The 24,059-nt window shown below is 38.4% G+C and overlaps 1 protein-coding gene across 1 annotated transcript in view; it reads left to right on the plus strand.

The window, feature by feature from the left end:
* The window catches only part of DYRK1A (dual specificity tyrosine phosphorylation regulated kinase 1A), an 85,049-nt gene extending 63,256 nt beyond the window's left edge, over positions 1 to 21,793 (plus strand). The window contains exons 4-12 of the mRNA XM_048934028.1: positions 9,257 to 9,349; positions 10,273 to 10,461; positions 10,638 to 10,785; positions 14,123 to 14,409; positions 15,626 to 15,772; positions 16,171 to 16,311; positions 16,586 to 16,892; positions 17,614 to 17,738; positions 18,432 to 21,793. Of these exons, the coding sequence (XP_048789985.1) occupies positions 9,257 to 9,349; positions 10,273 to 10,461; positions 10,638 to 10,785; positions 14,123 to 14,409; positions 15,626 to 15,772; positions 16,171 to 16,311; positions 16,586 to 16,892; positions 17,614 to 17,738; positions 18,432 to 19,055 (2,061 nt within the window). The 3' untranslated portion in view covers positions 19,056 to 21,793. The remainder of the gene's footprint in view (positions 1 to 9,256; positions 9,350 to 10,272; positions 10,462 to 10,637; positions 10,786 to 14,122; positions 14,410 to 15,625; positions 15,773 to 16,170; positions 16,312 to 16,585; positions 16,893 to 17,613; positions 17,739 to 18,431) is intronic.
* Positions 21,794 to 24,059: the final 2,266 nt, after the last annotated feature.

A 24,059-nucleotide genomic window follows, 5' to 3' on the forward strand; every position in this document is an offset into this window, starting at 1 on the left:
CAGCTCTTTTGCTTCCAAGAGTGTGTCCAGACTACCCCGGTGCCTCAGCCGTGTGGTAAGGAAAGCAGGGGTCTCCCAGACCCGATGCTGCTGCTGGCCGTGCTGGGGGCCGGGCAAAATTCTTTTCCGAGCTCCAGCCACCATCTGCTGTCCGGAGCGGGGCACTGCATGGCCGGGAACTGCTCATGCTGAGAACAGTGGTTTGCAAGGAATGCCTTCCTTCAGATCTTCTAAATATTCCATGCTTCGAATAAACTCCATTCTTACTAATTAAAAGTGTGTGAAATGATTTACAGGGCATCACAGTGAATCTTTAATTGAAGAAATCGAGAATACAAGTGTTAAAAAGGGTGGGTAGTTGACTGCTACAATTACTGAACTTTCTACCTAGAGTATGTTGCTCCTGTCCAGACAAAAATGACTGGATTGGAAATAAAACCTAGGGTGATGAAGTCTCAGTTTTTGTGATTGTGACATTTTATAGAGCAAGGAGATATTAAAAAAGATAATAAGTAGATAATAAATGACATTCTCTCTAGGCACAGTGAAACATGGCTTATTTTCTACCCAGCTAGAGCTGGAGCCAAACTAAAGCTGTTCACACACACAGCCCTGTAAAGTGACGACGCTTGGATCAACTTCCAGTGCAGTTCCAAAGTAGTGAGATGTCATTAAACCGAAGCATTGAGTCTGATTGGATCTCCCTGCTTCGGCAAAGCCTGAACAGACGCTGTTTTCTTGTGTATTTCCACTTATTGCGGTGCACAGGGAGTGAAAAGCCCCCTCTTCCATCCGGGGGAAAAGAGATGCAGAGGGAAGAGAGGTGTTCTGCTCCCTCTGGGGACAAAGGGCTCTGCTCAAATTCATCGCGGCTGCCTCCTGCTGGGCACCCACTGGGATTTTGGTAGCTGCAGTGGGCAGAGCGGGAGCATGGAGGGCCTCACACCTCCCCTGGATGTGTGTGGGATGAGGGCTGCCGAGGCACATCATTCTGGTTGCTTCCACATCCAACACTCCGAGCTGGTGGCTGCTGTCCAAGCTGAGCACTCCGCTGCCTCTTGAAGTCTATAATGTGTTTCTCTCACATTAACAAGGAAAAGACTTTAATGTTGTGTTGCTGTAAAAGTACCAGAAAAGCTAATGTTTTCTCTCGTCTAATATTTTGTGTTTAAAAAAAAGTGTCTGACCTCACTGAGGCAGTTTTTGAAAGGGATAAGAAGGAAGAAAAAAGTCAAGAGGACCCCAACGCTTTAATTTAGCCAAACAGGCAGGATATCTTGTTTATTGTAAACAAAGGCTCAAATTCTGCTTCCTCAAGGGAGAGAGAGAGAGGCAAAAATGTCACCAGCTCTCCTCTTTACCCTGCCTGGTGTTGGGAGTGCTGTCACTGGGGGGTGCACAGCAGCTGAGGGAACTGGTGTTGATCAGTCTGGAAAAAAGGAGGCTCATCAATCTCTACAAGCATCTGAGTAGAGGTCGTAGCGAGATGGGATGTGGCAGTTCTTCCAGGTAACAATAGGATAAGAGGGAATGGTCTTACATTTACCAGGGGGAAGTTGGATATTAGGAAAAATTGCTTCTCAGAAGTAGTGGTGAGGCAGTAGCACGGAATCACAGAATGGCCAGGGTTGGAAGGGACCTCAAGGATCATGAAGCTCCAAAGCCCCTCCCACAGGCAGGGCCACCAACCTCCACATTTAATACTAGATCAGGCCGCCCAGGGCCCCATCCAACCTGGCCTTGAACACCTCCAGAGATGGGGCATCCACAACCTCTCTGGGCAGCCTGTTCCAGCACCTCACCACTCTCTCTGTAAACAACTTCCCCCTGACATCCAACCTAAATCTTCCCTTCCTCAACTTAAAACTATTTCCCCTTGTCCTGCTGTTAGCTACCCTTGTAAAGAGTTGATTCCCCTTCTGTTTATAGACTCCCTTTAGGTATACTGAAAGGCTGCAACGAGGTCACCCTGCACCCTTCTTTTCTTCAGGCTGAACAAGCCCAGCTCCCTCAGCCTGTCTTCATACAGGAGCTGCTCCAGCCCTCTGATCATCTTTGTGGCCCTCCTCTGGGCCCTCTCTGACAGTTCTGTCCTTCTGTGGAGTACTGTGACACAGTACTCCAAATGGGACCTCTCAAGAGTGGAGTAGAGGGGAACAGTCACCTCCCTGTCCCTGTTAGCCACCCCTTTTTTGATGCAGCCCAGGATACCATTTGCTTTTCGAGCTGCAAGAGCACACTGCTGGCTCATGTTAAGCTTTTCATCCATCAGGACCCCTAGGTCCTTCTTTGCAGGGATGCTCTCAAGGACTGCTCCTTCCAATCTGTATGGATGCCTGGGATTCCTCCAGCCCAAGTGTAAAACTCTGCACTTTGCTGTGTTGAACCTCATTCGGTTCATCCAGGCCCACCTTTCAAGCCTATTGAGGTCCCTCTGAATGGCATCCCTTCCTTCCACCGTATCAACCGCACCACTCAGCTTGATGTCGTCAGCAAACTTGCTGAGGGTGCACTCAATTCCGTCATTGATGTCATTGATAAAGATGTTGAAGAGCACCGGTCCCAAGACAGACCCCTGGGGAATGCTGCTCGTTACCGGCCTCCACCTGGACGTAGAGCCATTGATGACCACCCTCTGTCTGCGGTGTTTCAACCAGTTTCTTATCCATCGGGTGGTCCACCCATCAAATCCACATCCCTCCAATCTGGAGATAAGGATGTGGTGGGTGACCAGGGAGGTGGTGGAACACCTCCACCATCCCTGGAGGTGTTCAAGAGCTGTGTGGATGTAGCTCAGAGGGACATGGGCAGCGGGTGTGGTGGGCATGGGTCAACTGTTGAACTAGGTGATCTTAGAGGTCTTTTCCAACCTTAACGATTTTATGATTCCATGAAATAAACGTCAGGCTGCTGCTAGGTGCATGAGGATACTGCTTGTCAGTTGCTTAAACTAGCTCTTCTAGCGTTTAGAACAGCAGCACTTTGTGTAAACAACGTCATTTTGATGAATAGCAAAAATGTTCTCCCTTATGTTGATTTTTTTTCCAATTTTTTTTTTTTTAGTCTATCTGTTGCTTTTCTGAGGACTGACTCTTTTTTTTTTTTTTTTCTTTTTTTTTAGGAGTATTATCTTGTAAGGAAGCAAAGCCTTGAATGTTAATTTGTTGTTTTTGTTCCTCCTCTGTCCTGCCTGTGTTTTGATTTGTAATAGCTTGCAGACCGTATTCTGGTATTTTATGAATCATACACAGTCATGCAATTTAGAGGTTAGGAAACTGTGATGGCGATTTATATTAAAATTATATAATTTTTTTTCTAAGTTATGTTATCCCTAAGATGTTTACGTTATCTTTTCTTGCACCTATTGCCTAATGGTTATGGTGGCCAAAACTTACTCATCTCATCACTGGCAAGGAGCAAATGACAGGAAGATACTTCCAAACCAGGCTGCTTTGGTTTTCCATTTATTTACAAGGTTTTAAATTACAGTTAGGAACTTCCAGTTCTGTCCCCCCTCTTACACTCCCTAACCTCCCTCCCTCTCCCTCCTCCCCCTTCCCCTCCCCAGTAGTCAGGCTTAAGGCTCTTGTTTCCCCAAAACTGCTGAATGGTAGGGGTTTACTCTCAGTGATTCACTGAGTGTTGTGCCTGCCTGCAGGATGGGGTTGTGTGGTCTTACCTCTCTGACAAGTGCCAGAGCCCACTTTGGGAAATCAAGGAGAGGATGTGGCCTGGAGTGAATAGGAAAGCTGAGATCTCTGAGATCTTTCTCCTTGAACAGAAACAAGCAGTAATATTTCTCTGTTCTGTCTCAACTGACTTTATCTTGAGAGTTCAGTGTAGCCTGATGTTAATATAAGATAAGAGCTTAGAAGTTTTCACGTCTTCAAACAAACATTTCTTTTGTGCTGTGCTAACATTTATCTTTATGGATATTCTGACTGCTCAAAACTTTTTTCCGTGAAATAAAAAAGATTACAAAATTGATTCACTTGATAAAGAAGTTGAGGTGAGATTCCTAAGCAGAATTTGGTAACAGATTCTAACAGCTGAGTTTTCATGAAGCACCTGGAATTTAAAGGTCAGGCTGATGGCTGAACATCTTACTCTCTGTATATATCTAAGATCACTTATCACCTGCACATTTCTAGGTTTTGCTGACCAGATTGTTGAGCAGAGATTTTATTGATTACAGTGATATAATTAGGAAATTAATGTGTTGTAGCAGGTAGTAGCAAATTCTTAATTATTTGAGCTACCCAATCATTAACCTAATTAATGATGACCAGACTTTGGAGACGTAGTGATTGTGAGCATGGATTTCATTTCCCTTGCTTTCCTTCTGTCTCAGATATTTTTGGAAGAATATGTTTATGCTTTGGCAACAAGAACTTTGGTGTGTTTCTTTCTCTTTCAATTTCTTTTATTCTTTCAGCACCCTCTGTTTTATTCTTTCAAAAATGATTGGGCTGAATCAGGCAGGATAAAGTGTTGAAAGAGATGCTTGTTTGCCTGCTGCTTTTTAAAATTAATTTAACTTATAGCTTAACTTATATCTGCTGCTTACTATTACTTTTACACAGTAACCTGAGTGAAAATCTGGGGAAGGAAGCCAGAAAAGGGTGGCAGTACCCACAGATATGAGTCAGTGACTGAAAAATTGTGTCCCTATCTGTGGGTAATTCTAGCTCTGTTTACAGTCACGGTATCTCTGGTTCTGTAGCATGTGTGTGGTTTTTTTTTTTTTCTTAAGTCATTTTGCTGATATTCTGAAGTTTGCTCTATACTACAGGGAGAAGTGTTACTATGGCTTGTGATTATATCAATTTTTGTTCACTCTCTGAGCAGGACTAGGGAAATGGTCCCACCCTTGTACTCAGCACTGGTGAGGTCTCACCTCAAGTACTGTGTTCAGTTTTGGGATTGTCAGTACAGAAAGGACACTGAGATGCTGTAGCAGGTCCGAAGAAGAGCAACAAGGCTTGTGAAGGGCTTGGAGAATATGTCCCAGAGGAGAGACTGAAGGAACTGGGGCTGTTTAGTCTGGGGAAGAGGGGGCTGAGGGGAGACTTTATTGCTCTCTTCCACTATCTGAAAGGTGATTGTAGTGAGAGCAGGTTGGTCTCTTCTCACTGGTGACAGGTGGCAGGACGAGGGGAAATGGCCTCAAGTTGCTCTAGGGGAGGTTTAGGTTGGGTGTCAGGAAAAACTTCTTTACAGAAAGTGTTGTAAAGCACTGGAATAGGCTCCCCAAGGGCTGGTTGAGTCACCATTCCTGAATGTGTTTAAAAGCCATTTGGATGTGGTGCTCAGGGACATGATTTAGCAGAGGGCTGTTAGGGTAGTATGGTTAGGTCGTGGTTGGACTCTATGATCTGTAAGGTCTTTTCCAACCTGAGCAATTCTATGATTCTGGAGGCAACATCTTTTATGTGGCTGCCTGACACAGGAGATTAGCATAGACTTCCTATCTTACATTATTGTGATAGAAGAAGAGTTTTAAATAGCTGGTGTTACAGGTGGTTAGAACAGTCTGTTCAGTTCTTTAATATGTAGGCCATAACTTTTAACAAGAATTCCTATTGTAATCTTTACAATATAAAATCTTCATTCTTTCTTTTGTTCATAAAATGAATCTTTTTTGATAGGTAACAGCAGTCCCTCTCTTTTTCTCCCTCTCTTGAATGTGGATAGAAGCAGATCTATTTTTTTTTGGTTTCAATATCTCCATCAAAGCATTCAATTAACAGAATATAGGTACCTGCTCATAATTTCTCTTCATTAAAAAAAACATACATTTTAAAGGAAACAGTGCCGTCTGTTTTTGGATAATAAAGCCTATGCCCAAAGAGAGGGAAATTTTATATCGAGAATGCTGGTGATCTGTTCTTTCATTCATAAGCAAGCCTCAAACACTATGCTAGTTTAAAATAATATGTCTGAGTTAGCAGTCACAGTTTCTTTAAAGCATGATTTGTCTTAAATGTGGTAAATATACACAATTGAATTCTTGGCTACCTATTTTATTGGTGTGTGTTTATTTGATTCTTCCTTGTTTATACTACTTACAAGTTGCTTTTCAAGAGTTAATCAAAGGAAAATGAAATTTCAGTTCCTTACTTGCAATTTAATTTTCATCATGCTGTCATCCCAGGTAGCTGCGCTGATGCTATGAAGGCATCAGTGTAGACCAGTCAAAATGTGATGGGCCTGTACTGACGCACAGATTGTAATGAAAATAGTTTCTTGTCTCTTAATCTTGAAATACCTTTTGATTTAATCTTTGGGATGATCTGAGGTTGCAGTGTTGCCGTCTGGCCACCAGATAGAGACAGGTGTTTGCAAAATTGGGTGATTGTTTTATTGTTTTGTGTTATTGAAAGTTCTTCAAAGCCAAGGGGGAAATTGGTATTACCCTTATGATAAAAAAAAAACCTAAAAATGTTGCTATGTAAATTGGGTAAAGACCACTTTGTTTCATAGTCTTCATTATCAGAAAGGAAGGGAGCACGAGACTGAAGAAGAGTCTTAGAAGAAGGGAATGTTGTACGTTTTTCAATATAGTGAGGAAGGGAAAAAAGGTCAAATCCCTCTCCTCTCCCACTCCAAACTTTCTTAAGAAAAGAAATTTGGTTTCTAAATTAGAAAATAAACATGAACACTTATCCTACAAATTCCTTTTCCAAATCAGAGCAATCTAATGTCTGAATAGTTAACCTGAACTATTGAGTTCTTCTGTACATAAGCCATCTCCTCAAAACATAACCTGCAGTTACAGGGGCTGGTCGTATCAGCCTAGGTCAGATAGAAGTCTCTGCAAATATTTGTGTGCCAGACTCTTTTACTGGCAAATCTACCCGTATTTCCATGTTCCAATCATCTCTTTAAATCAAATTCAGAAATTAAAGGGGACTCTTGCATGTGAAAAGCCTCTAACAATGTCGGTTAAGATTAGGACTGGATGCTGTTTAGGTTTCTAGCATTGCAGCATAAGTACCAAAAATGATCATTTTTAGGTGTTATCTGTATAATGATTAAAATTTGTTTGGCAGATGAAGAAACAAAAATATTGTGGAAAGATCAAATTATTTGCTTAGAAAATTTTATAACACCTTCCTGATATTTACGAAATGGTCATGTGCTTGTAGTAAAAAGGAATTAAGGGGGAATTAATTTAATAAGCCTGCTGAAAGGAAATTGGTGGTAGAGGGTGTATCCAAAAGTGAATGATTAGTGTAAACATCTAGAGCATGACTTGGGTTAAAATTCCCTGGAGGAAGTTTTAAGTTTATTACACTGTCTCTGAGAAACAGTCTCTAATCTGAAAGGCTTAAAGTCAGCAGTCTCACATGTGTGTAGAAATGTTATGTGGAATATTCTGAGAGGTGTGCACCAGAGCTTTGAATTGCAGTTGATGCTCCACAAGAGTGTAGCAGCTGGGAGTCTTGGCCTTATGCAGATGTAAGGTGGTTACTGACAGCTTCTTGGCTTTTTTTGTCCTCTCTCTTCAGTTCATTCACAAACTCTCTCAGTCTCTTGCTCTCTGTCTCTTTTGTTCTCTTTTGTTCTCATGAGTTATTTCCGTGGCTGCCTGTCTACAGGAGTGCATGAGCTAACCTTTCCAGAGTGGTTGTTTTGGGTGCCTGGGTTCAGATCCAATTTCAGATATCCAAAAATTTCGGATACCCAAACTCTCTTTAATGCTTCTGTTGGTAAGAACTTTTTGAGGTTAATTAAATTGATTAAATTAAAAATATAAGCATAATTTTGTTTGGTCATCGTAGGGGGGTGGAGGAGGAAGAGCTATTTGTACAGCCACAGTCCTAAGAATTAAGTAATACTGTGAAAGAAAGAGAAGTGATTATGCTTTTCCAGTTCCTTTATTAGCTCAGCAATAGTTACATATTAACCAGTTTCATTATTTTTGTTGATGGCTTGTGCTCTTTGCATAGCTCTGCAGGGGGGTGACTATGAGTTCAGCTATAATGGGAGGCAGCAGATGAGATTAAGCAAGTGGAAGTGAAGAGGGTTATGAGCCTGAGTTTATTTGTTGGGGTGAGATGAGATGATGTGAGATGAGAATTGTACAGCTGAGGTGTGGTGGCTCTCTTAGCATTAAGGAAGTGAAAGGAACTTTAACACATTAAACAAGCTTTTCCCTGCATGGTTGAACTTGCTGTGGGGTTTGTTGTCAATGAGAAGAGAGGGAATGGGGGAAGACAAGCTCTGGGACCAGTTGGACCGGCTAAAACTCCTCAGTCTCCCAGCTCCCCATCCAACACACTGTGTGAGACAGAGAAGTTGATAGTTTGCCTTGTGGTCCATTTGCGCTGTTAGGTAAGTATATGCTGAACAGTTAGTCAGCTTTAGCCAAATGACATGGTTTGTGGCTTAAGTTTTTTTCTGTTTTATCTGGTGGCAGTAATCACCTCTAGCTTCACACTTGAATCTTTTCAGGAACTTTGTTCAAACAAATCCTGAGGAGCAATGGCAGTTGAGTGGTAGATCCAGAATCTGTATGGGGCATGTCTGCAAGGAAAAAAGAGGCACATGAATAAGTGTGTCACACAGAAGTCTTACGGCTTTACGACACTAATACCAAAAAATACCCTGCTGTTGAACATGTTGATGTTTGAGAAGTAATCAGTGTTAGGAAACACAACTGAGCAGTGTACTCGTCTTTTCTGGGATGTTTTTAAACTTCAAAAGTTGGTATGGTTTTCATGGGCACACTTGAGATTTCTTTGGGTTTATATATTTTTTTTAAACTTGATATTGCAAAGCACAGTAGGCCTGAGTTTCTTGATTTGGAATGTAATGTAGTTTCAATGTGGCAAATTGTCGCAGTTCTTCAACAGTTACTAACTTCCATTTGTGATTTTAATGCAGCTAAACATCAAACAAAGTTCATATATCAGCCATGAAAGTAGAGCAGTAACATCAGCTTGAATCTGTGTAATCAAATAAGCTGTATTTTTAACTAAAGGAAAGATTGTAGGGATTAAGCCAGTTAGGTATACTGAGAAGGGATATGTGTTTGGATATTTATTGATTGATTAATTGATCAGGAAATTAAAAAGTAACTGGACTAAATGTTATTTTCTTTGATTTCTGTATTTGTTTTTGTGCGTGTGTCATCAAGAATATGTCACATTGAAGTAGCTCACTTTTGTGAGGAAAATCTTGGTTTGGTTGAGGAATTCTATATAATTGAAGTCCTGCTTTTTCTAATATATCTAATATTGTCACATTACAGAGGCGGATGCCCCAAACTTTCCGTGATCCAGCTACTGCTCCTTTGAGGAAACTCTCCGTAGATTTGATTAAAACATACAAGCATATTAATGAGGTAATGGGTCCAGCTATCTTTGTAATGTGTGTTGATAGGAAGTTTTTCTTCGAAATAAGTTATTAAGCGTATTTTCTGTGAATCATACCATGTTCTCTATTGGCTTTATTTTGGATTTGTCTTGCAGAGTAAAGTTCTTTGTCTGTAAATCTTTTTATTAAATCTGAAGTGCCTGCAAAGAACAGAAGTATATTAATGCCCTGTTGTATCGTGTCCCAAGAGAATAGTTTGTTCCCATATGTGGAGTAGAGTAAAAAGAGAGAATCCGGTCTTTTTTCCCCCTTGAGTAACATTGCTTTTTAATTTCTTTCTCTGCCAGTGAAGGTTTATTTGAAAATGGCTGAAAATTTTTGAAATAGAGTTGGCTCTAAATAACTGTGTATTTTCAAAGCTAATTAAGTATTGGGATACTTTCGTTTCTAAGCCTGATTCCTTGCAAGTTCTGAAAACATGCCTAAAAGATGTTAAATTCTTAGAAAAAAGTTAGAAATTCATCTCAAGAAAATACTGTTATTTAATTTTCCTTCTGATTATTCATTGAACATTTAAGACTTGTGAAGAGATGAGAAAAATGATGGTTCCTCTCTGCAGGTCTCATTTTAAGTCTTTGATGTCATGGTCCTCATTGCAATCCAGCCAATAAGATTTTTTTATCCTGGATATGACTTTCTATTGCTTTATAAAGAAATTCTAAGTTTTTCTGATGTTTCATAAAAAAGTAAAGAGTGGCGCAAACTTTTTTTAGCTCATCTTGAAACCTTTATGAATGTATCTAGAGAATCGTATTTTTCTTTCAGCATACCAAGTCATATTTCAAAAATCACAGGGTAAGGTACATGGTGATTACAACGAAAGCTATTTCCATGAACAGATGCTCTAAAAGGTGCTCTCTTAAGCAATGTACTTTTCGTTACTTACTTCAGGTTTACTATGCAAAAAAAAAACGGCGGCATCAACAGGGCCAAGGAGATGATTCCAGTCACAAAAAGGAGCGAAAAGTTTACAATGATGGCTATGATGATGACAACTATGACTATATTGTAAAAAATGGGGAGAAGTGGATGGATCGTTATGAAATTGACTCTTTAATAGGCAAAGGATCCTTTGGACAGGTAATAAATACATCTATCAGCTGTACAACCTCTAATTCATGTGAAAGATTATAAACATATCATTTGATGTAGTATACCTGTCCATTTTGAAATTCAGCTCTCAATTATATTTTTGGCTGAATGTTGAATACTCAGGTTGAGAAGTTATTCTTATTTTTTCGGCTTTTGTCTTTCAGGTTGTAAAAGCTTATGATCGAGTGGAACAGGAATGGGTGGCTATCAAAATAATAAAAAACAAGAAAGCTTTCTTAAACCAAGCCCAGATTGAAGTGCGACTGCTTGAGCTTATGAACAAACATGACACTGAGATGAAGTACTATATAGGTATTCAAATAGTTTTTCTTAATATTTATTTAATCAAACTGTGAATATTTTATATCTTGCCATATTGCGCACAATGCTGCAACTAATGTTTTTGATGCTAAAAAAATGAAGAAAAAAACCCCAACTTTTAATAGTGGCATTCACTTTGTATAATCAAGATGTCATTTTGCAGTAGGAGCGCATTCAGAAGAAAAATACGTGAAATGCTTTGGGATAACCAACTTGCTATTTATTCTGTAACATTCAGACCTTCTGTAGAACTTTTTAAGGATATGGACAATAAAACAAGTTCCCATGGACTAGCTTTTTTACAGAAGCTGTAGTACTTTGCATGTTTCCTACCACTTTTAGTATGTTTCAAGTTATCTGGGAAACTTCATGGATAGAAGGATGTGTGTTTAACACAAAACAGTGCTATACAGTAGTTTTATGTCTACCTTGATAATTATTTCTTTATTTTTGCATGTTGAAAAGCTTAAAATCTTGTTTAACAAAGTAGAGATAAAATTTTTAAACGTTTAGACTTGCCCATTGAGATCTCAGAAAGTATTTCCGAGGCTTATACTTCTGTTACTGTAGATTGGCGTGCTGTTCCCTGAGGTTGTTATTAACATGCTACTTGAACTTCTTAGTAAGAATGAAATGAAGTCAGTTCAAGTTAAAAGTTTATTAAATCCTGTCCTCTGGAGTGAAGTATTTGGCAAAAATATGATGGAAAGAAAGCATATTGTAATGCGAAATGGAGAACTGTGAGAAAGAATAATTGAAGACGATGAAACTGTTTTTAAATATCCTTTATCTTTGTAGATGCTGAAATACCAATGGCTGTACTAATATTGCTAATATTTATTTCTGTAGTTCAGAAAGAAATTTTTGAAATAATGTTAGTACACGCATATTAAATTATTACCTGATGACTATTCAGTTACATTTTGGTAATTTATAGACTATTATCTTCATAATGCATTATATAAATACATTATATAAATATATTTATGTATTTTAAATGTTTTCAAGGTATTTCAAATTTATTAGGAACATGCTTATACAAAAGAAAATCTATACTTCATACCCTCCTACCTTAAAGAGATGCTTCAAGAGCAAGAAAGCAAGGACCAGTTTCAGATTAACAAGAGCAGATAAACACAATGTAGCCACCACTAAATGAACTCTTGAAATTTTAATTTTTTAGAATGTTTGTAATACCACATGAAATTGACCAAAACTTCACATAATCTCACTGTGTGGTTTAATAAAATATGGTTTAATATAGAGCGTTATTTAAAGAAAGAAAAATAAGTTAAAAAAGGGAAGAAAAAAAAAAAAAGTTCCAATAGTTTTGAACATACAGCTTTTGCTTAGGCAAGCACAACTGATTTCAGTAGTTTTAGGCTTGGATCAATTTGGTTTCTGAATCTGTTAAGGTATATTTGAGTGGTTCCCTTTTTTCTTTACCATGGTATTTAATAAACATGACAGCATTAATAAAAGTTAAATAACTGACACCAAATAGATCATGCTTTGAATGCATACCATGTATTACATGTGTTGTGAAAACTGAGATCTCTTGGTGCTTTGCTGTACAATATTTGTAAATACAGGAACAAAAAGTTTCAAACCTGTTTTTTTCAACAAGACTTACTGAAGCATTCAACATATTTTTTTGATAGAAAGATGTCTGTAGGACATAGAGATTGTTCACCCTTGCATAGACTCCCAGCTGCTTGACACAGTGGTTGAGAGAGGCCGAAAGCACTTGCAAATACTATAATGTACGAGGTGGTGTAAAATTTAGATTTTAGAAGGAACATGATGAAATTAGAAAACAGGACTGCAGATGTACATTTTTAGCCCAGTTTTTAATGACACAAGGTGAAACTGCTGACGTCTCTTCTAATAGCTTGTTTCCTTCAAATCTAACGCAAGTATAGGAATGCTTTGAGGTATTTAAGTTCTGTGGTGCCAGAGTAGAGGAGAAACATTCAAATGTAATGTCTCCATTGCAGGAAAAGTCTGGCAGTTGTCCTGGCTATTTGAGTCATATAGCAGTTGCATGTAGTACAGATGGCCAAGTAACATGCTGGCAATTACATATTAGTTGGAGCAGGTGGTATTTCTTGCCAATTTGGCAGGTCCAGCAAGCTTAGGTTGGGTAGGTGAGGGTTGGAATTAGGTGAAAGAAGGCCACAAGAACCTGAACAAATGCTGTTGCCTTTAAGGTACGAGGTTACTGGAAATATATTAGGGGTGAGAAAGTACAAAAGATCTAGGTAACACAGTATTGCAAGAATTAGCACTGGGATCTGATTAATGTTCATAAATACCTGAAGGGAGGTGGGAGGTGAATGGATGAGACCAGGCACTTCTTGGCAATGTGTAATGAAAGGACAAAACGCTGTGGCCTAAAACTTGAACACAGGAAGTTCTGTACTAACATGCAGAGTAACTTATGGTATGGATGATAAGAGCATTGAAACAGGCTGCCCAGAGGGGTTGTGGAGTGTCCTTCTAAGGAGATATTCAGGACCCGTCTGGATGCCTACCTTGTGTGACCTATTATAGAGTACCTCCTTTAGCAGGGGATTAGATGCAATGATCTCTTGAAGTCCCTTACAACCCCTATAATTCTGTGATTCTGTGGGATAGAAGCAGATGGTATTGTTACAAGTAAATCATAATGGACAAGTGAAAAACTGACATAAAATAATAAAATAAAATTCTTTAGGACACCAAGTAATGACCTTAACTGCAAGTCTGAATTCTGATTGTACTAACATTGGTTCAAGATTTTACTGTGACAAAGAGAAGACTGTATTGCTACTTATCCAAGTGCTCAAATATTTTTTTCATATTTCAATGTTCTTATGGCAACCAACCCGAATGCTTAAAAACCTGGTAAACTCCACTTCCCTCTAAACAAATGATTTTTTTGTGTATTTCATGAAACAAATTGATTAGATTCAGATTGGGTTTGTTGCTTTCATAATTGGAGATTATGCCTGGTTGAGTTTAATGCCTTTGTGATTTTGATTAATTATGCTAATAAAATTAATCTGTTGAAGTCATGAGTTACAAATTGCAGTAATCTTACAGTATGCTTAAATTATTCTGTTGGTTTTTTGTGGGTTGTTTTTTTTTTTTTTTTTTTTTTAATCTCCTGTTTTATAAAATCGTTTTTTGTTAATATAGCTGTACTCAGTTATACCTGTGGACACTTGAATAGTGTGAATGAAAACCAACCAAACCTAGGCATAGCAGAAACATATTATTTCCAACATGTAATTAAATAACTGTATATCAGGAAACAAATTTAACAATTTTTTTCTTTTTTTTAAAGTGCATTTGAAGCGCCACTTCATGTTCCGAAACCACCTATGCTTAGTCTTCGAAATGCTGTCCTACAATCTGTATGATTTGTTGCGGAACACCAACTTCAGAGGTGTCTCATTGAATCTGACAAGAAAATTTGCGCAGCAAATGTGCACTGCACTGCTTTTTCTGGCGACTCCTGAACTTAGTATCATTCACTGTGACCTAAAACCTGAGAATATCCTGCTCTGTAACCCCAAACGAAGCGCCATCAAGATTGTTGATTTTGGCAGTTCTTGTCAACTTGGGCAGAGGGTAAGTATTGGTAAAAATTCTAATTGCGCTGTTGTTGGGTACACGCAATAAACGTAATATTTGTAAGTCATAATACTTGATAGCTAATTTAAATTTTAGAAATGATGATTGAAGTAGTAATTAATTATTGAATAGGGTGTTGGACATTGGCAGGCCTTAGGAGAATTATAGAATCATAGAATCACAAGGTTGGAAATGACCTGCAAGATCATCTATTCCAACTACCCTCCCATTACCATTGCTACCACAAGCACTAAACTACATCTCGTAGCTCCTCATCCAGACACCTCTTGAACACTGCCAGGGATGGCGACTTCACCACCTCCCTGGGCAGCCATTCCAGGGTCTGATCACTCTCTGAGAAGAGCTTTAGATAGCCATTGTAATGCCATAGTAGATAAACACTCCATCTTTTTTTTTTCTCCTTGGTTATATTTTTATAATGCATAATGCATCAGCACTTGATTGTAGAAGTCTGCAGTGCTTTCTGCTCTTAAGTATGCTTTTTTATTATCTTCTTATTCCATAGTGGTGGTATAAATATGAGTAAAGACACATGCAGAGCTTTTCTAGGGCAAAGGGGCACATTGCTTTCTTTAGATTTGGATAAACCTATAATATTAATCATATTAAAAAAAAAATTGTATTTGTGTCCTGTTGTTCTTTGATACTGAGCTGTTAAAAATCTTTCCTGTATAGAATTTTCTGTCTTGTGAAATGAGCAGGATAGTAGAGGATGTAGGGAAGTAGCTTTTTTTTTCATGTGGAATCACCTGGTAATTTTGTCTAATTTCATCACATCAAAACTGTGACTTTTTATTTATTTATTCATTTTTCTTTTAAACCATAGGTTTTGTCAGAAATGCTATGTAATTCTCGTGTGGCTCATAGAATAGTTTTTTTCTTGATGTTACCAGACCAAAATTTTATTGCATAATTAACTGTAGTTGCATGAGATTACCCTCGTCAACGGTAAAGCGTAAAATGTCATCATGAGTGAATCTGCCCTTTTTTTTTGTAAGCAAGAGTTAGTATTTTCTTAAGAATTAGCATTTTAATATTTTTGTAAATTTACGGTGTAGCTTTAGTATCACTGAAACCTTGTCTTTGCTTTCCCTACTGTGAAAGTGTGATCTATGGTAATTCCATTTTGTAATACAGAATCATAATAGCACTCTTTGAATGCTGTGTATTATTTTAAATGGTTTTATTTCAGATATACCAATATATCCAGAGTCGTTTCTATCGATCACCAGAGGTGCTACTGGGAATGCCTTATGATCTTGCAATTGATATGTGGTCCCTTGGGTGTATTTTAGTTGAGATGCACACTGGAGAGCCTCTTTTCAGTGGGGCAAATGAGGTATGCGGCTGTTATACAGTACACATGATTTGATTTTGTTGTTGTTGTTGTTGTTCATTCTCACTGTGATATTAATCTGTTTTATTTTCATACATAAACTAGGAAATACTAATAATTATAAAATCAGAAAACATCAATGACAGCAATGCCTTTTGTTAGAACTCTAACTCACCTGGTAATAATGTTCTGTTTCTGGGTACTCTCCCCTTCCCTGTTCCTTATTAGCTAATTTGGTTAGTTAATGTTGGATTTTTCTTAAACTTGCAATTAATTCACAACTTAATGTCTATAGGTAGTTAACATTTGCTTTCCATGTGATTATGTAGAGTATTGGACTCTTACTGCATTGCTCAGCTGTGTGTCTCATATTATTCATGAATATTTTTCGTGTGGAACAGGTGGATCAAATGAATAAAATAGTGGAAGTTTTGGGGATACCGCCTGCCCATATCCTTGACCAAGCACCAAAAGCAAGAAAGTTCTTTGAGAAGTTGCCAGATGGCACTTGGAACTTGAAGAAGACCAAAGATGGAAAAAGGGTAAGTTACATAATCAGGATGAAAATACGGAATGTCCCTAAATAAAAATAATAATAAAAAAGAAATGGTGATATGTTACTTCGTTTTACATTATCTTACCAAAAACATAGCTTTATTGTTTATTATCATTGTTCTGTGTCATAAGACAGGGTGATTAAGTGACAATTTACATAGTACTGAATAGTTTCTTACTTTGATTTGACTGACTTATTGTATGACAAAATTAAACTATGAATGGAAGCGGCTTAATATATGTGACTTGGTTTTCCAACAGGAATACAAACCACCTGCAACTCGTAAACTTCACAATATACTAGGAGTTGAAACAGGAGGACCAGGTGGACGTCGTGCTGGGGAATCGGGTCACACTGTAGCTGACTACTTGAAGTTCAAAGACCTCATCTTAAGGATGCTTGATTATGACCCTAAGACACGAATTCAACCTTATTATGCCCTACAGCATAGTTTCTTTAAGAAAACAGCAGACGAAGGTACCAACACAAGCAACAGTGTGTCTACGAGTCCTGCCATGGAGCAGTCACAGTCTTCAGGAACCACCTCTAGTACATCTTCAAGCTCAGGTGAGGTTTTTCTCATTAATGGAAAAGAGAATTGTATTTCTGAGTGATGTCAAAGAAGATTTTTATATGGGCTTGTTCAGCCTGGAGCAAAGAAGACTGCGGGGTAACCTCATTGCAGCCTTTCAGTATACCTAAAGGGAGTCTATAAACAGAAGGGGAGTCAACTCTTTACAAGGGTAGATAACAGCAGGACAAGAGGAAATAGTTTTAAGTTGAGGGAGGGAAGACTTAGTTTCGATGTCAGGGGGAAGTTGTTTACAGAGAGAGTGGTGAGGTGCTGGAACAGGCTGCCCAGAGAGGTTGTGGATGCCCCATCTCTGGAGGTGTTCAAGGCCAGGTTGGATGGGGCCCTGGGCAGCCTGGTCTAGTATTAAATGTGGAGGTTGGTGGCCCTGCCTGTGGGAGGGGCTTTGGAGCTTCATGATCCTTGAGGTCCCTTCCAACCCTGGCCATTCTGTGATTCTGTGAGACTTTCTCAGAGAAATGTTGTATCACTGTTGTAATTCAGAAAAATTTATGTCAGTCATAGTCATCAAAAGCATTTATTTATTATCTAGAACAGGAAACCGCTTTAATAAAAAAAAATTAAGTAGATTTACACAACTGTGAGTGATTATCATACGTCCTGTATTTTTTATTTTGAATCAATTTAAATCTTTATGCTGTCATTGTTTACAGCTTACTGTAAATTTTCTCTCTTGTGTTGCTATGATTTTTATAGGTGGATCTTCTGGAACAAGCAACAGTGGAAGGGCACGGTCAGACCCCACACACCAGCATCGACATAGTGGTGGACACTTCACTGCTGCTGTTCAAGCTATGGACTGTGAAACACACAGCCCGCAGGTATGCTGAAGTATAGCTTTTGTCTATTTGATAAATATATTTTTTTCTGAGAGAATTAAATCCCTGAAACTAATTTTATTAAGTTTACATGGCAAGGAGTCATGTCATTAGTGGAGGAGGGAGGCAGAGGTGTCCTCTGAGAAAAATTCAGGTGCTGACCCAAGTTAGATAAGAGCAGGCTCCTTCTGGCTCAAAAAGGGACCTGCTACTGGCTAGAACTAAGCCAACAAGTGACACTGTGGTTGCACTGCTGTGATAGCAGATTCAAGAAAGGGGAAAAAAGACTGTACAGCAGCAGCTGGGAGAAAGGAATGAGTAAGCGTAGAAAGAAACAGCTCTGCTGATGCCAAGGTCTGAGTAGAGGAGGGCAAGGTATGCACCAAGTGTGGATCAGAAGTTCTGCTGCAGTTCCTGGAGTAGCCAGTGGAAACCATAAAAGATCATACATACTTTGTTGCAGCTGAAAGTTTCTTTTTCTCCCAAGTAGGCAGTTTAATTCATTCAACAAATTGATGTGTTTCTAGATCTGGCTTACTTTAGTTTGGCAGTAAGGTCATGTATGTGTTGGACGTACTTCTGTTGCTTGTATGAAAAAAAAGTTCAGAATGCAAATGTAGCTTTCTTAAGTTATATTTAGAAATGTGTATTAGAAGTGATTCATCATTTTACTATTTGTTTTTTCTGTTAACATAGGTTCGACAACAGTTTCCTCCTCCAATTGGTTGGACAGCCACTGAAGCTCCTACACAGGTCACTGTTGAAAACCATCCAGTTCAAGAAACCACCTTCCATGTAACCCCTCAACAACAGAATGCATTACATCATCATCACGGAAATAGCTCTCACCACCACCATCACCACCACCACCACCACCATCATCATGGACAGCAAGCCTTGGGTAGCCGGACCAGGCCAAGGGTCTACAATTCTCCAACAAACAGCTCCTCCACCCAGGATTCTATGGAGGTGGGCCACAGTCACCACTCCATGACATCCCTGTCTTCCTCAACTACTTCTTCCTCTACATCTTCCTCCTCTACTGGTAACCAAGGCAATCAGGCCTATCAGAACCGCCCCGTGGCTGCTAACACCTTGGACTTTGGACAAAACGGAGCTATGGACATGAATTTAACAGTCTACTCTAATCCGCGCCAAGAAACTGGCATAGCTGGACATCCAACGTACCAGTTTTCTGCTAATACAGGTCCTGCTCATTACATGACTGAAGGACACCTTGCAATGAGGCAAGGGATTGATAGAGAAGAGTCTCCCATGACAGGAGTTTGTGTTCAGCAAAGTCCTGTGGCTAGCTCGTGACTAAACTGAAACTAAGTTTGTTTCTTGTGTGTTTTTATAGAAGTGGTGTTTTTCCAAAAACAAAGTGCAAAGCTGCTTGAATCAGAAGGAGATAAACTCACTGAACCGCTACAGGAGGGCAAAGCTGACTATTTTTTTAGACTTGAAAAGATTGCAAAGGGACAATGAAGTTTTTTTTTGGTTTGTTTTGTTTTTTTTTTAAGAGCCATGTCCGGACCCACCTTAACAGATAGCATAGTAGTGTTCACCTTTTGCTTCCCCCATCTTAACTTGCCACAACCTAGTCATAGTTTGCTTTCTTCTTGGGGGGGTGGGAGGGAGGAGAGAAAGAGATTTTTTTTCTTTTTTTTTTTTTTTTTTTTTTCAGTCTCATTCAACAGGAATTATTGTTCAGATGTTAGCTGTAGTTGCAAACTAGTTTATTTTTAACGGCATTGCACATGATTTACAAAAAGGCCCTTTGAAATTTTTGGGTGGGAGAGGAGTGAGTAATATATATTTTTTTTTTAGTTCCCCAAACAAACACGGGCACAGAAATGCAGTACTGTAAGAAAGAGGGACCTTCAGATTACACAAATATATACTCTTCAGTTGTAAAAAGGGACGGTTGTAATGGAGTTTGTAAGGCACATTAAGCATGATCAGTGGCGGTGATCAGAACTCTCCTTATCTGAATCTACTGAGGATCAAAGCAGCAATTGTAATGGGATTGTGTGTGTCTCATATTTTGGAGACCACAGTGAGTTAGTGTTGAAATATGACTGGTTTCATAACTAAGGTGCACTGAGAAGCAATCAACGGGTCGGTCCTGGCCAGTCGTGGGGAGGTCTAAGTGGTGGTCTTTGGGATAACCTTTGGCCTTATGGATTTGGACTCTTAAGTTAGAAGAGCCTACCATTTCAGATGCAATCACTTTTGGACATGCTTTTGCAGACGGTCCTTAATGCTGAAAACACAGAGAATGGGTAATTCAAGAGGCCTTTCTTTTAAAATAGACTTTTGTGACCCACTTATTGTAAGGTATTGCAAGGTCACTTTGCGTGTGTCATAAAGTTGACTTCCTTATTGGTTGAAGGTCACAGGAGTAGTGGTTTGCGTTTGATGGAAATAGCTACAACTGTGTCCCTTCCCGCTTTTTACTTTTTTCTTTTGCTTTTTCTTGGCACGTGGTTTCTCCACCATTACTTCTGCACAAAGACGTCTTCTGTTCATCCTGAACATTTTTAAAAATGCAGAATTTTATGTGACTGCTTTTTTGCCTCACAATTATGCTGTGAATTTTACAAAAATTTATTTTCTTTTTTGATAATTTATTGTACCAAAGCTGTTTTTATAGCACATAGATGTCTGTAACCAATAATGTAGCAGTTCTGCACTTTGACACAAGGTGTAACTAGACCATTTTTAAATGTCAGTTGAGAATTATGGCTGTACTATTGCTTAAACAAAACTGGAACTGTTGTTGAATTCATAGCCAATACATTTACAGCAATCTGTGTACTGAACATAATAGAGTGACATCTACTTCAAGACTATAACATCTGTTACGTTATAAATGTGTTCAGGCTTCTGAAGGTAAAAGGGACACTAGATCCAGAAGCTATGAAGCCAGCAGTTTGACTCTTGTATTCCTTATTAACATAATTGTAAACTTGAAGGCAAGACCTTGATCGCATGAACAGGTCCAAAATAATAGTCTGAGTAAAGCAAAACACTCACATGAGACCTGAGGTTAGCAGGCTGTATTTAACAGGTGCCTAATTTTTGGGTAATGCTGCCTTAATATAACACAGTCAGCTTGGCAGTTGCAAAATTTATGGGCCCGGTCAGAGATTTATTTATATTAGAAGTAAAAGCTCGGTGAAAAACATCTGAAAGAATAAGAGTGATTCAGTGATTGCCCATCCCAGATTAACACTGTTTGCCCACTGAATATTACAGAAGCAGTGATCTACCTCTGCCAGCAAGCCCTTTTAAAAGTCAATTCAGCAGAAATTCTAGAGTCCATACTGGTCAATTCCACGTGGCTAAGTCATTTTTTTTTTCAGACTTGAAAGGTGGACTTTTTTCTACTTACAGTGGCAGCAGAGCAGCTGAACACCACGTTCATGAGAATGAATACTTGGGATTACCTTTTTTTTTCTTTTTGTAAATCATGACTTTTTTAACAAGTGATCCATATTTCTTTTCTATTGACATGTCAACCCTGTGGATGAAAGTGGGTTGTTTTTTTCCTGATTTCTTTCTTTTCTTCTTAAACTCAGTGATTCAGAGAAGTTTACAGGAATTGGAAGGCTGTCACCTTAAAAACAGGATGCTGAGTTCAGCAATATAAAAAGGAATCCAGTACTTACTGCTGTCTAGGAATATAAGGGTAATATGAAATCTGGGTATTTTTGTGTGCACGGGTTGCCACACCTTAGCAAGCGCCAAAAAACGAAGCAGTTAAAAAAAACCAACAACACCTACATAAAGAAGAAACCACAAAATCCAGTGCTTCTGCATACTGTGTTATGTTACAGTCCAGTTTTGTGTGCTTTACTACACAGTTTGGTTACAGGACTTCTGTGCATTGTAAACATAAACAGCATGGAAAAGGTTAAATACCTGTGTTCAGATTGTAAGATCTAGTCCGGACTTGCTGTGTATATTGTAACGTTAAATGAAAAAGACAAGCCCTTTGTATTATAGTCATGCAGTCTTATGTATGATAAACAGTTGAATAATTTGTCCTCAGACTCTTTACTGTGCTTTTTGAAAAAAAAAACAAAAAAACAAAAAAAAAAAAAAAAAAAAAGGAAAAAAAAAAGAGTAATTTAAGAAAAAAAAAATGTAAACATAGTAAATCTTCCTATGCAATTAACCTACTCCAAGCCATGGTATGGTAGGTATGATTATACTATAATATGTAAATATCAGATACATTGAAACAGACTTAAAAATATGAAAGTAAAAGTTGGAGGCATAATGGATAATTTTGAGTTTTTAATTGAAACAGCAAGGTATACAAAACAATGATGTATGAACACAGCTCTGCTTGATTCTGTTTGACTGTATTTGTAGTTTGAGTTGTTTATATTATCATCTGTTAGTCTGAATGTTCTTATATGCACTGCAGCTTTCTACCTAATACAAAACTAGCTGATTTTAAGGCCAGAAGTGACCATGGTAATGAAATATTCTGACTGGCATGCCATTATCCCTAGGATTCAATCTACTTATTTCTGCATCATGGAGCCTGTATCTTCTGGGTGCAGTAGAACATACTTTAAAAAGCAAAACAAAAAAACACCAGTTTTCATGTAGGTTCTGCAAGTGTGAGGATTTCTCCATGTCTCTCGAGCGATTCAGCTAGTTCATTTTCCATACTCTCTTAGTCCTCCTTCGGTTTTAGAACTGTTTAGTTACAGCTGCTGGCCACCACGTAGCTAGCTGCCTATTAGAACAACTAATAACTACTCTAGTTTTAAACTCTTACACTTTATTCACATTAAAAAAAATATGTTAACTTTAATAATCTATGTAGATGAAATCTCTAACTGTAAAGCTTTTACGGCTCTTCTGAAAATTCAGATGTTTTAAAATCCATTCTGAAGTGTGGACATGAGAACTGCATACAGCATTCTGGTAGTAATTTCGGTATTGCTGTGTGCGTGTAGTATGTGCAGGTACATTCTTGAACCTTTCAGTTTATATCTTTGCTTGTTTGTTTATACCTCCAAGGATTGCATTTTTAAATCTTTCAGTCTCAGTTATTTGCATTAAAAGATTGTAAATTTAGTTGATTATCCATCATGGTTCCTAAGTCCTTTTCAGAACTGCTGCTCTTCCAGGATGTAGTCTTCCATCCTGTAAGTATAAAGATGTCTGAATGGGACTGGTTTACGGAAGGGTTGGATTCACCTATAGATGTGACTTGTATTCATTGTTTATCATTCTGCCATCGTTTTTATTAAACCATCAATAAGCTTATATTTTATTCTTGAAAAATCTTAAATGCCTTTGAAGATAATTCTTGTCAAAACCAATCAGAAGCATCCCTTTTTATAATGAGGAAATAATCTAAATCCATAACTTTTTGACACAGGGTGTTTAATGCATTCTGTGCTGATTTATAGATCAAGTATATTTCAATAAGGTTGTTGTATGGAATTTCTGACTAGTATGAAAGCATCTTTCCAGTCAAAATAGCACGAGTAACTGACTAGAAAGTAGAGTTATTCCTGAGCATTGATCTCATGAGGATAGTTTGTATGTGATGCAGCATGACTGTGGCAAGTGATACATTTTTATTTAGAAGAGTGGGTATTAGAATTTTGCTACGTCCTATGCCTGTCAAGCAAAGAAAGATGCCTTGCCAAATTGCAGTTTCCTGTTGTATGTCCCTGGATTTTCTTTTTCTGCATTCTGTAGGAGTAACTTCTTGTTGAAAGGTTTGAAATCAGGATTTATTTCTCCGCCTCACAGTGATAGCTTAACTATTTGTTTCCTGTGGATTAAGATGCCTTGTTTCTATTTCAACAGTTCTCCATATTAGCCTTATCAAATATAGATGCGACCTGCCTAGACCTGAGAGGATATGCAGTTTCTGTTGTTTATCATGTTTTATGCTAGATGTTACAGAGCATTACAGAGTTCAATCACAAAACAGTCACTGTGACAGTCCTTGATACAAGAATGTAATATATTTCATGAGCCAGACAAAAGTGGTCATTAAAATTGTGCACTTGAGGCACCTCAGCTGAAGGGAAGAATTTAATCACATCAATCAGTGTTCAGAGATAATAGAGTGAAATTGAGTCTTTGGCAGGGATTTGATTTAGTAGAGGATAGGGGTTGGAATTGAAGGTTGTTCTCTGGAAGGGAATCTAAACAAGATGAATAACACCACAGGGAAGAATGAGAAATGCCCTTAGCTAAAGCGGAATGGTGGGGACACGAAGTGAGACTGAGATTATATCCTATATGGTCCTGGTCCGAAGAGAGCCTACGATGGAACCTAAA

The sequence above is a fragment of the Lagopus muta genome, chromosome 1, assembly GCF_023343835.1.
Source record: "Lagopus muta isolate bLagMut1 chromosome 1, bLagMut1 primary, whole genome shotgun sequence".
NCBI classification, from domain to species: Eukaryota; Metazoa; Chordata; class Aves; order Galliformes; family Phasianidae; genus Lagopus; species Lagopus muta.